This window comes from Rhinolophus ferrumequinum, chromosome 2, assembly GCF_004115265.2.
Source record: "Rhinolophus ferrumequinum isolate MPI-CBG mRhiFer1 chromosome 2, mRhiFer1_v1.p, whole genome shotgun sequence".
NCBI lineage: Eukaryota > Metazoa > Chordata > Mammalia > Chiroptera > Rhinolophidae > Rhinolophus > Rhinolophus ferrumequinum.
This window is the reverse complement of record NC_046285.1, coordinates 13833340-13846856: the sequence shown is the minus strand read 5'-3', so window position 1 is coordinate 13846856 and position 13517 is coordinate 13833340. Positions and strand designations below refer to the sequence as shown.

The window sequence follows — 13517 nt, the reverse complement described above, 5'->3', positions numbered from 1 at the left end:
TTTTGGACGCTGTTTGGTGACTTAAACAAACTACAGTTAAAAAAGGATCCATCTATAAAACAAAGTATAAAAAGTCTATCCACGGCCACAAAATCCCTTTATCTTGCAACACGTTAAAGTCACAATAAATGCTTTTGAAAATTATAAGATAAATTAGTAATTGAACTTCATTTAATAAAATGTGTGGTGTTTCATTTGAAGTACACATAGTAGAGAAGCAAAATAAAAGTAACTTCACCTGTAAGATCATGTGGAAAGACATATTGCTTTACACTAATTCTTGTCATGTAATTCTATGAATACAATATACAGAAGCAGATGAACAAATGAGTGAATGTCATGGCTCTGCATATCTTTAATACTGACATACAATCACTTTCCAGTGGAGAAGATAAACCACAGCTTCGAGCTCATTGGTGTTGTTATAATTATGTTGTCAATGGACAATTACATAAAGTAGTTGAACAGGAATTTCGGGGGTGTTCTATTAGGCTCATGCAAACTTTCAACTCAAATTCCATTGAAAATATATTTAAGTAATCAGAGCATTAAACTACGACATAGAACACCATTTTATCTGTTTCGTTACCTAAAGGAAGTCAACTTGCAATGTTTTTTCTTCCTTTGGGTGTATGATACATCATGTGTTGGCCTTGGTTTTCGTATATTCTCGCTTGAATTGGATTCAAACCTCGGGAAGAAACCCATTGTTTTCATGCCCCTGTGCTCCCCCATCTTACTTTAGAAATGTCACGTAACAGATTTGGAGAAGGGGTAGCTGGACTCTGCCTGCGTACGTTGAGGCATGCGTGACTTGGGACATGGATTTGGCTAGTTCCCTCGGGGAGACTTTGCAGGTGAGGAATGAGGCTGTGCTTGCACAGCGCAGGACCGCACAGCCTCATTGCCTGGGAGTGCAAAGGAAGATGATGTTCTCTCCCTCCCAGAGTTCCTTTTGACAGCTGATGTGCGCCTCTGCTTAGACCTGCAGAAGGGTGAGCTCAGTGAGTTTCTCACCAGTCATTTAATTGGCTACAAAATGAAAAATTGTAGTAGTTCTCATACATGTTGGTATTCTTCTAATGATATTTGGACTTATAAGGAGTTGACAGAGGTTTTTGACTTTTTGACAGTGTTCCTGAATTAATCTGGATAGCCACGGCTTTTAATCTTGCTTTGTAACTATTCGAGGATGGTATTTTGCAAGATTTGACCAACCAATTTATTTAAAACTAGATTTAACAGGGAACGTGGACTACTCTAAAAGAACATTCTAAGAAACTGTAAGGTCTGCACTGACATAATCTAACCACAAGAGTTAATTTTATGCACTGGAGAGAATTAGAAAGGTATGATGCCTGCCCGGCGTTATTTCAGAAGTCACCTGCATACACACTCTGTTTTTGAAGTCATGGCTTTTTAGTCACATACACCTGCCAGCTACTAGGGGTCAAAGGCTGTGTGTAATATGTGTAATGAACTAAAGTTTTAGAATAATTGGGTTATAGAGGAATGTTAAGAAGAAATACAAATGAACAAAACTTAGTTTGCTTTCAAACAGAAAGAGGTGAAGTAGGAAACTGCATAAATAAAAATTTAAATTCCTCACATCCTACAGTTGCGAAGTATGTACTCATTCATACCAGAAACTCCTCATCTTCCCCAGTCTCTTTTTTTCCAGAGATATCAAACTGCACTAAAATTCAGATGCTTCTGGGAGAAAGGTGATAAAGTGTTTAACATGTGTATCTCAGAATTCTTTTTCTCCTCAGTGAAAAAATAAACTACACGGCACCAAGAAGATGTTGGGGCCCGTAAAAGATATTATGTTTCTCTACCCTTGCCTGTGTTGATGCAGTCTCAGGAAATAAAAAAGATGGAAACATTCAGTCTTGCCATTGCTGTAATGACATACAATTGGTGACTGAGCCAAAAATGCACAAAGGATGATCTGTCATTCAAACATGGTTCCGTATTTTAAAATTGATCCTTATCATGACATTCGATATGTTTTACACTACCAACTACTGAACACATCTTAGGAAAAACATGAGAAAGTAAAACTACAAATAGAATTTACACCTGTGTAGGCAGCACATGGGAAAATGCCACAAGTGGAAATTTCAGGAGCATTCTCTTCTACTCGACTGATTGCCTGTACATGTACAGTAGCTAACGTATATTTCAAGGTCATATTCACTTTGACCATGTATGACTGTTGTTCAGGAACTTCTTGTTCTCAAAGTCGTGAAAACAAATGAGGCAGGACACTGTGATTAATGTCCACTTATGAGGTTTGGTTTTATTTAAAAAGTGTATAAACATGCATTTTTTCTCCTTTTCAATTTTTCTTTCAATGTACTCATTCAAAATGGGTCAAACATATTTTAGTTGGTAGCCAATTTCTGAGAATATACCGTAAAATATTTATTCCAATAAATCTACTGACTGTGAACTGAACATACTCTGAGCACTGCTTTTTAAGCACTTAACAATTTGGCTATACATTTGGTGGCATAAACTTCACTTCTTAATCAAATGAAACACAAAGTTGTCTATAAACTGCATTATTTTTTAAAAGTCATGAATGGAAGTGATGCGGCTCTCTCCTCTAGCATGTACTGTACATGTATCAGAAAGATGAAACAAGATATTGCAATAGAGTGTTCCTATTTGGAAGCAGCCCGAGTATGTCCTAATAAAAAATTGCCTCTTTAACTATTTGCTGGATACTCTAGAGTTCATTTGGTTTGTTTCCTTGGGGAACATCATATTGTATTCTGGCTTAATGAGTTGGAGAGGTTAATTATGGTAATTCAGAAAATGCTCTTTTAAAAAACTGTAATATAAATGCAGCTCTTGTGAAACACCTTCATTTCCTTTTGCTTGTTGTAATTCTCAGACGGGTCAATTACAATGACAGGTCAAGTTAATTCTAAATATAACTTTCCTTTCCTTTTTATTGGTTTAAGCAAGTTTTTTAATACATCTTTGCTACCTGTATATTTTAATGCCTACTGAGTATTAAGACTTAAACTTCCTTCTTTTGACCCCTGTTTTTGTCAATAGCAAAAACCACCTTTCTGCTTTTTTAATTGACTCAGTCCCTGGTGTTCAAAGAAGACTTCGCCAACACCACTGTTCCTTCGCATCTTCCTATTTCTACACCCCAACCAAAACCATCTAACATGATTCGTTACAACCAGCAATACCCAACCTAGCTTACAGTACAGAAACTCCCTTCACATTCAGTCTTTTTCTTCATGTCACGAGGAGTAGAGATTTGTGCTTATCACCAAAGAAAATTGCAGTGCAAAATTTAAACATAAAAGTTACACAATTAAAAGTTAATATATGGCACCACAGCCTATTAATTCACATATAGTACAACAGACCAATAAGAACAGACAATAATATGAACAGAGCTAAAAAGAGTGAGCTTGCATAGCAATGCACAAAAGAAATTATATACAGAGGAAAATCCTTTTCTTCCTGGAGGGCGAGCTTTGTTTTCTTTCTTTTTATATACTCCTGACAAGAAAGAGTTAAGGTGGGTGGTGTACGTAAGAGAAGAACACAAGTAAAATATCTGTGGGATATGTGTGGCTGTGTGTCTTTACATTGCATTTACAGTTCTTTTAATAGTACATAAATAAAGAAATTGTTCATTGCACTGTTTAGTGTCATCACTTCCATGAGTTCAGACCTGATGGTCCGTCAGAGCAGCTTTGCATGTCTCCCCTCAGTTACTCTGTACAGAGAAAAGAACAAATCGGAGATAAGTTTGCATTTAATTTACGTATTCTTTTATCCTGACCGGCACAAATGAAAACCAAATCAACAGACAATAAATAAAGATACCGTCATCAAATAGATTCAGTGAGTTTGTGAATTTAAGCAAGTTTACTTGAATGAGATAGGAAGAGGGGAAAAAAGAAACACTTGTAGAATTTGGAGATTTAAAATCCAAGTAGAGCTATTTTTGCACTTTGATCTGTCCATAATTATTCTAAAATAAAAGTTAAGGAAAAATCCAGATAATCATGAATTGAATGAACATATCTTAATAATAATTCGATTAGTAATAGACGACAATAATAACTCCCATCAATAAAGAACTTCACAGTTTTGAAAGTACTTTTACTTTTCATTATCTCATGGCATCCCCCAGTCTGCAATGGGAGCATCACAGTAATGCCATTTTTTAGATAAGGAGAAAAGATTAGGGAAGTAGTTTACTTTCTCTTCTCATATAACCAATAAGTGGTGGAAAAGATTGGAACCCAGGGTTGCTCTTTAGCAGTGTTTTTGGACGGTATTCAAAGAAACAGTTGAAAATATTCAGCAACTATAATTCTGACATTGAACAGCAAAATTGTTAACTTTCCTGATAAAATGAACATGAGTTCCATACTTTTTACTGTGACATCCTATCTTTTTCTATTATTTCATATTTCATATTTAGAAAATAGATTATCTAAGTACCAATGCCAATTCTTTATTTAAAAAGAAATTTATTTCTAAGATATGCTATAATAATCAAAATATTACAAATTAAAATCAAAGATCATCTTTTCAAGGTTAATTCCCCAAATTGAAAAATAAGGAATTCCTAAAAAGTTTCTTTAAAATTATGGAAGAGTCAATATGCTTCCCTTTCTTTATTGTACTCAGTTAAAAGCACACACACACACACACACACAAACTACCAAGTGGATTGTATTTAATTAACTTGTAAGTATTCAGATTAACGGCCTAAATTAAAACATTTTTTTGTATTGTATAAATCAACTTGAAATAGAAGAAATGTTTATTTAATTGACTAGGATAAATAGCCATGGTCAAAGTTATGACCAAACCTGCTCAAAATCATAACTGATTGTTTTTTTGTCAGTAGAGCAAATATTCTACTATTCTGAGATTTGTTTATTATGGCAATGGTATTGATGGGGTTCACAACATGCCACCCCAAAATGTGGCACCTTGATGGATTGCATATCTTAAGTTGAAGGACTCTGAGGAACGAGCACAAGCAGAAAGGTCATTTTGACGTCGCCTCCCCTTCACACCTCTTCCCTGAAACAGGTCCTAAAACTCCCATATGAAAGCTTCCCTCCATGTACCAGGAGGCAAGAGGACATTCTCATCAGGAGAGCCTGGGAATTTGGGGCTGAGTCATCTGTATAAACAAACCTGGTTAAACTAGCCCTTATCTTGCTAGTTACTTGTTCACCATTTCCTGCCTTTAGCCCAGACCCCTCTGTTTTGTATATTCTTCACAGATTTATTGTTTCTTTGTCTAAAAGGTAGAAAAGCTTCCTCCTCTGGTCACTTCTTTGGGTCCTCATCCTCTTGTGATGGCTCCCATGTACATGTTAAAATTCAAGAAAATGTGTTCAAGAAAATATGTTTTTTTTTTCCTGTTAATCTATCTTGTCAGTTGAATTTCAGACCCAGCCTAAGAGGGTTGAGGATAATGTTTTCCTCCCCTATATTATTTACCTAACATTCTTTCTGAATCACCGTAGCCTTTTAAATGTCCTAAAGCACTTACATAATTCACCTGTAAACTGTCCTTGACTATTTGAGCCCAAATATCCTATGTCAAGAAGGTCGCTGGCATTGCGCTGGTGGCCTCCCCTCAACGCCTCGGCTTTCCTAGGTCCAGTGGATCCTTTAGAAGAAGCTGTTCCTGATGAGCTGTGACCTCCTGGGGACGGGAAACTGGGCTTGCTGTAGGGAACCAAGGTCTCCTCTGGGGAAAAGAAACAAAAAGCAAAAAACACACAAAGGGCTAAGTTGAACAGCAACATGTTGGCAAAACAAACTTAACTTTAATATTTAGCTCAATATAAACTATTTGACCATTTTGCTCCTTAAGAATATTAAAAATATGAGGCTTAGTAAGTCCCAGATATTAAAGGAATTTCCACATGCAAGCAACATTTCCTACAATAGGAACTGAAACTAGGACTAAATTAGGATTAAATTAAAAGAGACCTTGGGATAAGTATACAATGTTACATAACATTTGCAAAATTTAAATTTATTATAAAAGAGATCTGCATACAACAAACCATATTGTGTAAAAAAAGCATTTAGGAGAATAATTTCTGGAGTTCAATGAGGCACCAATTTAATTTTTCTATTAAGATTGAAGAAACATGGTTTTGATTTTCAATTATGGGAACATTTTCTCAATTTAGATAAAGAAATATATATATATATATATATATATTAGTTATTAAAATAAGCTTCTTAAATTTCGGTTATTTTTTGGGCTAGAAATACATAATTTGAAAGGTTGTGTTCTTTTTTAATAGAAAAAAAAGAAACTCATACATTTTAACACAGAATGTATCAATATTCTTTCTATATACCATCTCTCTACAAATAACTTATGATTTGCATTACTAAATACTTAATACTTTGAAATATTTTTCTTTCTTTCTTCCTTTCTTTCTTCCTTTTTTCCCTTTGTTTCCCTCCTTGCCTCTCTTCCCTCCTTCCTTCTTCCCTTTTATCCCTCTCCAACATCCCTCCCCTCTCTTTTATTTTTTATTTTTTATTTTTTATTTTGAGGTAGGTGCCATTATTACTGTGGTTAAATGACTAAAAACATGTTGACTGAATTTAGTATTTCTTTCCTTAGATAATCTTTAATGACAAAGATAACATGATTCTTATCTCACAGTCTGAATGATGCAACGTTCTTAAAAAGTTTCACTGAACCTAGATATTCAAATTATTATCTTTTCGCCCTTGCGTAAGTTATATTTTCTAAAACCTTAAGCACCAAGTTGTGACAAAATATAATTACTGAAAATGCATGGGTAGAAGCAACATCTAGAAAATATTCAGTCCAAATGAATAAATGAATGTATAAGGAAACTCTTGGAAATGTATCATGTGTATGTGTGAGGTATGTGTGTATGTGTGTGTGTGTATGTGCGTGTGTTAATACTCATTGAAACCTGACATAAGAAGAGATGTTCCAGAAAATGCATTTCTATAACAGGCTTAACACCCTCCCCCCAAACCACCCCCCAAAAAAAAAATCCAACCACAAACCATGACTTGTATTTTGTGACATTTCCAGGAAACTTGATTTATAAACAAGAACATTCAATTGAATTGCTAACAATCAACTAAATTAAATCAGTTAGAGTAAGTGTTGACCCAGATTAACCTTTTCTAACATGAAGATTCTATAACTGGGCATTTTTTTGTAACTTTGTTATTTCAATTAATCCCACTATTTGACTGAAGTGGGTCTTCCTTTCAAAATGACTAGTTACTTTAGTCAAAATGAACAAACTAGTTGAAGATAGAGTTGAAACTGACCCTAAAGATAAAATTTTGTGTCCTTAAAAGTACTCAATATAAACATTAAAAGCAAAAAAATTCAAATTGTCTCCTGAGCACTATAGATGGAGCTTGGGGGTCTCTGGGCTCAAAGGTCCTATGCAGAGATTAACGGGAGGAACAATCTCCAGTGGGATGTGCCTGAAGGGACGTGCTGGTGAGTTCCTCTGTGGAATTCCAACTTCAATTAAGGATTTGAGGCAAATGGGTTTCAGATGCCCTTAACAAATGCCATTTCTAAAATACCTGGTAGAAAAAAAAAAAAACGAAAAAAAAACGGTAAAAGTCCACACTTTCTTGGGACTGTGCAGAACACACCTGGTCCGACACCTTGTTTGTGTAGGGCTTTCCGTATATCTTCTTGGCGTTCTGTGGAGTTAATCCATTCCTGGGTTTGTCGCTGCCACTCTAGGGACGTTCTAGCTGGACACTCCAGTGAGCTCTTTGTGTCTTCTAAGCTGGATGCCTGTTGTCTCTCCAGAGAGCTCCCTTTTCTCTCTGTTGAGTTTTCCACGTTACCAGCATGCTGGCTCGGGCCTATTTGCTGCCTTAAACCCTGACCTGGAGGGGGGTCTGGTGGTGGTGGAAGATCTAAAAATTGTGAATAATGTTTAGAATTGGACTAAAATTTAATTAAAAATACAGGTTTTAGTTCAAGATGAAGAAGAAAACTCTTGCCCTCCTAAAGGTATTACCCACACAAAAGAAATTTTGGGGACAAAAAAGCCAGTTATTTATATCCAAAATGTATATTACTGATCTCGTTATGTTTTGATCACAGTTTCTTTGAAATAAAATCAATTGATTTTATTCAACTGTTGTATATGAACGTGTTTTCAATAGCACATTGAGGCTAATATCCAAGGTGTAAAAGGAAGTTGATAGTTTCTCCATATTGAATCCATTGTCTAAATCCACCTCCCCAATGTAGAAATACTATGACACAAAATGACTAGAAATTCTTGCAGCTGTGCTAATAAAAGTCTCTCTGGGAAGAATAAAAGCTGTCCCGCTAATCTCCATAGGAAATGTTGCCCTTGGGAAATTAAGAACTATATGCTGTATCATATGCAACATATGACTGCCTTTACCCACGTATGTGGCACATTTAGCAACAGTCAAAAGGTTAAGCTAACATTTATGAAGTGCAATTAACATTTTGCCTGACAACCAATGCTGGCTGTTCGTTTCATGAGTTAGCTAATGAGTTACAACTAATATATTATAATCTTCCAAAGTATTAATTTTAATAGGTAATAAACAATTTTCACAGTACAGATAGAATATGCTTCATGGTATTAGAGTAGACAATGCATCATGAACATTTGAGATGTAGTGGAATAGATAATTGTTCAGAAAAGCTCTTTAAATATTAGATATGAAAAAATTAAAAGTTCAATGACTCAGGTAATCTTTCATTTTCCTTGTATTAGCTCTTCAGATTGTGATACCTTTATATTTTTAATGTCTTTAACTGAGAAATCATAGTCTCTTTTCTCGTATTTCTTTAGGTGTTATACTAGTTCTCTTATATGATTTATATTATTATATTAGTTCTGAAATTACTTTGGTGAATATTTTGAAATCTTCTAGATAGTCTAAACATTCTTTTGGATTATTTTCTTTTATTTTTTACTGGCATGCTATTGAAAACGTCTTTGTTCATGCTTAGAGTATCAGTAATTATATTATGTGTTCATAAAGACCAAATATATATAATATACATATTTATTTTATTATAGAGGATATAGTTTATAATTTAAGAAATTATTTCCTATGCCATTTTTTGTAATTGTGCTCATTTCTAATAATATTGTTTGTAAAATTTAAAAGGGAAAGTATAAATTTTTTGTACAAAAAGTAGCTTCTTTAAGGAAGGTTAAGTTGCTCCTTTTAACACTTTAAGACATTTTATATTCTCTTTATGAGTAAAATGATATTGTCCTCCATTGCATGGTCTCCTCAGCATCTGCTCAAGGAGTTCCCACATTGGAGCAGCAATCCTAGTTTTTATATATGTTTTCTTCTTAGATTATGAATTTCTAATTAATGAAGGGGACAGGGTTTCTGTCTGGGAGAATCAAGTTGCATTTAGAATCTTTCTTTCAAAATGAAGAGCTAATCCAATACTGAGATATCTGTTTGCTGAATAATCCACAAATGAGTTAGGTGTTTCCTTTGTATTCAATACCGATTTCCTTCAGTCTGTATTATTACAAATGCAAATTAATTATTTCATTTGAATTATTGGATTTAAGACTGCCACTAGGAGAGAAATTATTGTAATTTCTTCCAAAATAACATATCTTGTCATTGATTTTTATCCTCCATCAAAGCGGCTTAATTTTTAAAATGGCCAAAATGGCATCTGCTCATACATGCTAGCTAAAATTCTGATTATTATTTAATTTAACCTGAAATTATACAGCTACATAATTAAGTAACATCCTTGGAGTTTGTATATCCTAAAAAGAAAGAACATTGCATGTACATTGAAATAAACAAATTAGAAAAAAAAGATGATATCAAGAATGGCTGTGGAAAAAATAAAATTATGTAATCAAATATGTTTACTTAAATTCAATTTATTATTCATTTCTATGTTGATTCATTTTAAATCAATTCACTAAAGGGTCTCTTACTGGCCTCCTGAGGATTTGCTATTGTCAGGCACACAGCAGCCCAGGGATATAAATATCTCCAATCTGGATCTCTCTTCCCATGAACTCCAAACTCGTACAGCCAAATCCACACTGAATAGTTTGATTTACATACTTAGAAGGTCTCTCAACTTTCATATGTCAAACCTGAGTTCTAAGTCCTCCTATATAGAATATGCTTCCTCTCTAGCGTTCCTCATCTCAATGAGTAGCAATTTCCTTTCCTAAGTTTCCCAAAACTTTGGTGCCATCTTTGACTTCCCTGCTTTACAGCCTATACTAATTTCATGAACCAATCCTGTGGGCTCTACCTCCAAACTATCCCCAGAATTCAACCGTTCTCATTGCTGCCACTGATTCTACCTTGGTATGACCCACAAGCATCTAGTCCCTGTATGACTCCTACAACTGCCTATGTGGTTTCTGTGATTCCACACAGAAGCACATTCAGTCTACCTTGACATAACAGCTAGAGTGACTCTTTCATAAAAGCAAAAGTAAGATCACGTCACTCCACTGCCTTAAACATGCATGTGTACGTGCACGTGTATGCATGAGTGCACCTCCAGTGGTTTCCTATTCAAAGTAAGAGTTAATGTACTTGTGGAAGCTTAGCGGTCCTACAAGTTCTGGCCCTTGTTTACTTGTCTGACTTCATATTCTATTTTGTTGCCTTCTCTGCTTCAGTCACACTGCTCCTCTTGCTTTTCATCAACTACATTTCAGAGTTCCACTTGCTGTTTTCATTTCCTGGAATTACTTTTCCTCAGATATCACCATCGCTCTTTCCCTTATAATCTTCCAGTCTTTCCTCAAATGTCATATTCTTGGTAAGGCCTTCCCTGAGGACGGACTCCATTAAAAAAAAAAAAAATTTCTCCCTCCACTCTATATTTCTCAACTTTCTTCTGATATTTTTTTTTCCCTCCGTGACACTACCATCTTACATACTTTTAATTTTCACTTATATATTTGTGTTGCTCTTTATCTATCTCCCCTCACTAGAATGTAAGCTCTAGGAGGTCAGGGCATTTTGTCTGTTTGATTCCCATTGACTGTCATTTGATGCATGACTACTAAGTATTTGAATGAATAGATTAATAAAGACATTTGTGCAATGATCAAAGGTAGTCTGTGGCAGAGCAAGGAAAGAAACCCTTACTGACTAGGATATTTGGAATGAGGGGAGGACTGGCTGGAATAAGATAATCTAGGGGAAAAAACAGTGATGAATAGAGAACTACTTTCTCTGCCTTCTTTGTTCAGCATTGGTCAATGTATTCGCTTTATGGGGTATTCTTTAGCTTATGCAAATAGAAGATTTTGACTGAGCAATACCTGCTTAGGAGAGACTTTATCCAGAGAAGAAGAGCACTCCTTGACATGTGTGTGGGTTTTTGCATAGCCTTTGGAGACTGACATTTCACACCAATCCTAATTCCTCTTATTGGACATAATCAAGGATTACTTTCCCATTCCAATAGTTAATTTGATGCTATGTGACAAAGTTCTTGCCAAAGAAATAAGAGAATTGATATGTGTCACTTGCAGGCCTGACCACAGGACCTCTCAAGTGAATAACCCATGTTCTTTCTTCTCCTCACTCAGAAACCATCAAGATCCCATATTGAAAATAATAGTGTCCCAATATTGAAGAAGCATACATCCTTACATTACTACTTAGAGCAGAGCCATCTGACCTTTATAAATCATTGTGTCTATGAGAAACAAACTCTTACGTGCTAAGCCCCTGAGGGAGAGAAGTTGTTTGGTACAGTAGCTAGTACTAATCACCCTAATTAATATACTCATAAAACACTACTGTAAAATCTATAATGCACAAGTCTTAGTATAAAATGTCTACACTCTAAATGCTACTAAAGAGCAACTTCCCCAAAAAGAACAGTTTGATTTTTTAATACAAATATAAACTGGTTACTGATGCATGGAGTCACACCATAGAAATGCTATGAGCTATGCGCTTGAGGTAAATACTAATATCCTTATGGATAACCTGCAGAGTGCTACACAAAATAAATGTCTTTGTATTATAACTAAAATGTCTTTGGATCAAACACTTGGGAAGACACGTGAGCCAAAATTTCCTTTGCAATATCACGACTTCTAAAATGTATCCACTAATAACACATAATCCATTACCACTTTTTGGAATGCTGGCAAATCTGAAAAGATAGGAAGCTACTTGTTTTGTAGAAAGCTAAGCAATATAGTGATCATGCTTTAAGCAGGAAGCAGTTTGTTTTAACCAGGCATTCTAAAGAAGTTGCAAAAAAAGTGTTCCAGGAAGAAGACAGCTCTCTATTTGTCGATTTATACATGAAATCTTCCACATATTCTAGATATGATCTTCCAACGATTCAGAAAAGCCACAGAGAAATATATACTTGGATTCTTTTTGCTCTTTCCATGACATTCATATCAGGAAAATTACACAAATTAGTAATTCTGAGGTTTACAACTAGCATAGTAGTGAGAGTAATCCTTTTTATTTAGAGGGAGTGAGATCAACACTATTGGTGGCTTTAAATACTCAACTCATCTTCAGAACATCTGAAGCAAAAAGGCAGGGGTGAGCATTTTTGCTCACCACAGGAGATCCATCTATAGAAAATCAAAATCTCAACTGTACCCTTACCCTCATATTCCACAGAAACACTTTCCCATGAAAACAAAGTAAGCAGGGAAGACAAGTAAACCTGAAAGGTTTTAGAACAAGTTATGTTTGGCTTTAAAGTCTTCTTAATGTTCTAAGATGACAAAAGAAAGCATGCAAATGGTTGCCAGACACAGACACCCCTTCCCCCACCAAAAAGTAATAAAGAACAAATACTTATTGTTCAATTAAGCCTCATTCTGTCCTATAACGATAAGCCTAAGAGACTGAGATGAGTTCTAAGGACTCCGTCATATAACTTTTTGAAGCCTAGTGCATATTAGATTCACCCATGGAGCTTTTCAGCTCAAAACAATTAAATCCGAATCTCTGGGATATATTTTAAGAACTCCCCGGATGGTTCTAATGCTCAGCGGAGCTAGAATCATCTTTTTGGTGTGTAGTAGAACTCTGTCCAGGTAAAGTTTGTGTGCTTGTAGGGGAGAGTGCTGAGAAGGGTGAAGAAATTTACCTTGGGCCCAACACTATACGAGGCATTTTAAACATATTATCTTCCTGATTCATTAGAATAAATCTTCAGGATAAATATGTTTAGTCCTATTTTTAAATATATGAAAATTAAGTTGACTATATGGGAAATAGATACTGTCTATAGAGTTCATGAACTACTCATTATCGAACAAGGACATCTAATAAGATTGTGTCCTGAAATTAGCAGTGTTTAAGCAAATACTCAAAGATGGATGGTATTCATAAATAGATGAAAATAGTTCAGCAAACTATGGACCACTGAACAAATTCAGTCACTGCCTGTTTTGTGAATAAAGTTCTATTGGAAACCATTCACACCCATTCAT

The 13517-nt window shown here is 35.1% G+C and overlaps 1 protein-coding gene across 11 annotated transcripts in view; it reads right to left on the bottom strand.

Annotated features, from left to right (window-relative positions):
- Nucleotides 1–2276: 2276 nt before the first annotated feature.
- Nucleotides 2277–13517, bottom strand: part of ROBO2 (roundabout guidance receptor 2) — a 1653426-nt gene continuing 1642185 nt past the window's right edge. For 5 of the 11 annotated variants that reach the window (XM_033131233.1, XM_033131217.1, XM_033131249.1 and 2 more), the window contains 3 exons: nucleotides 7684–7956; nucleotides 5555–5755; nucleotides 2277–3751 (listed from right to left, as the gene is read on the bottom strand). In XM_033131233.1, the coding sequence (XP_032987124.1) occupies nucleotides 3750–3751; nucleotides 5555–5755; nucleotides 7684–7956 (476 nt within the window). In that variant the 3' untranslated portion in view covers nucleotides 2277–3749. The remainder of the gene's footprint in view (nucleotides 3752–5554; nucleotides 5756–7683; nucleotides 7957–13517) is intronic. The other 6 variants (XM_033131291.1, XM_033131266.1, XM_033131284.1 and 3 more) reach the window with 2 other exon arrangements.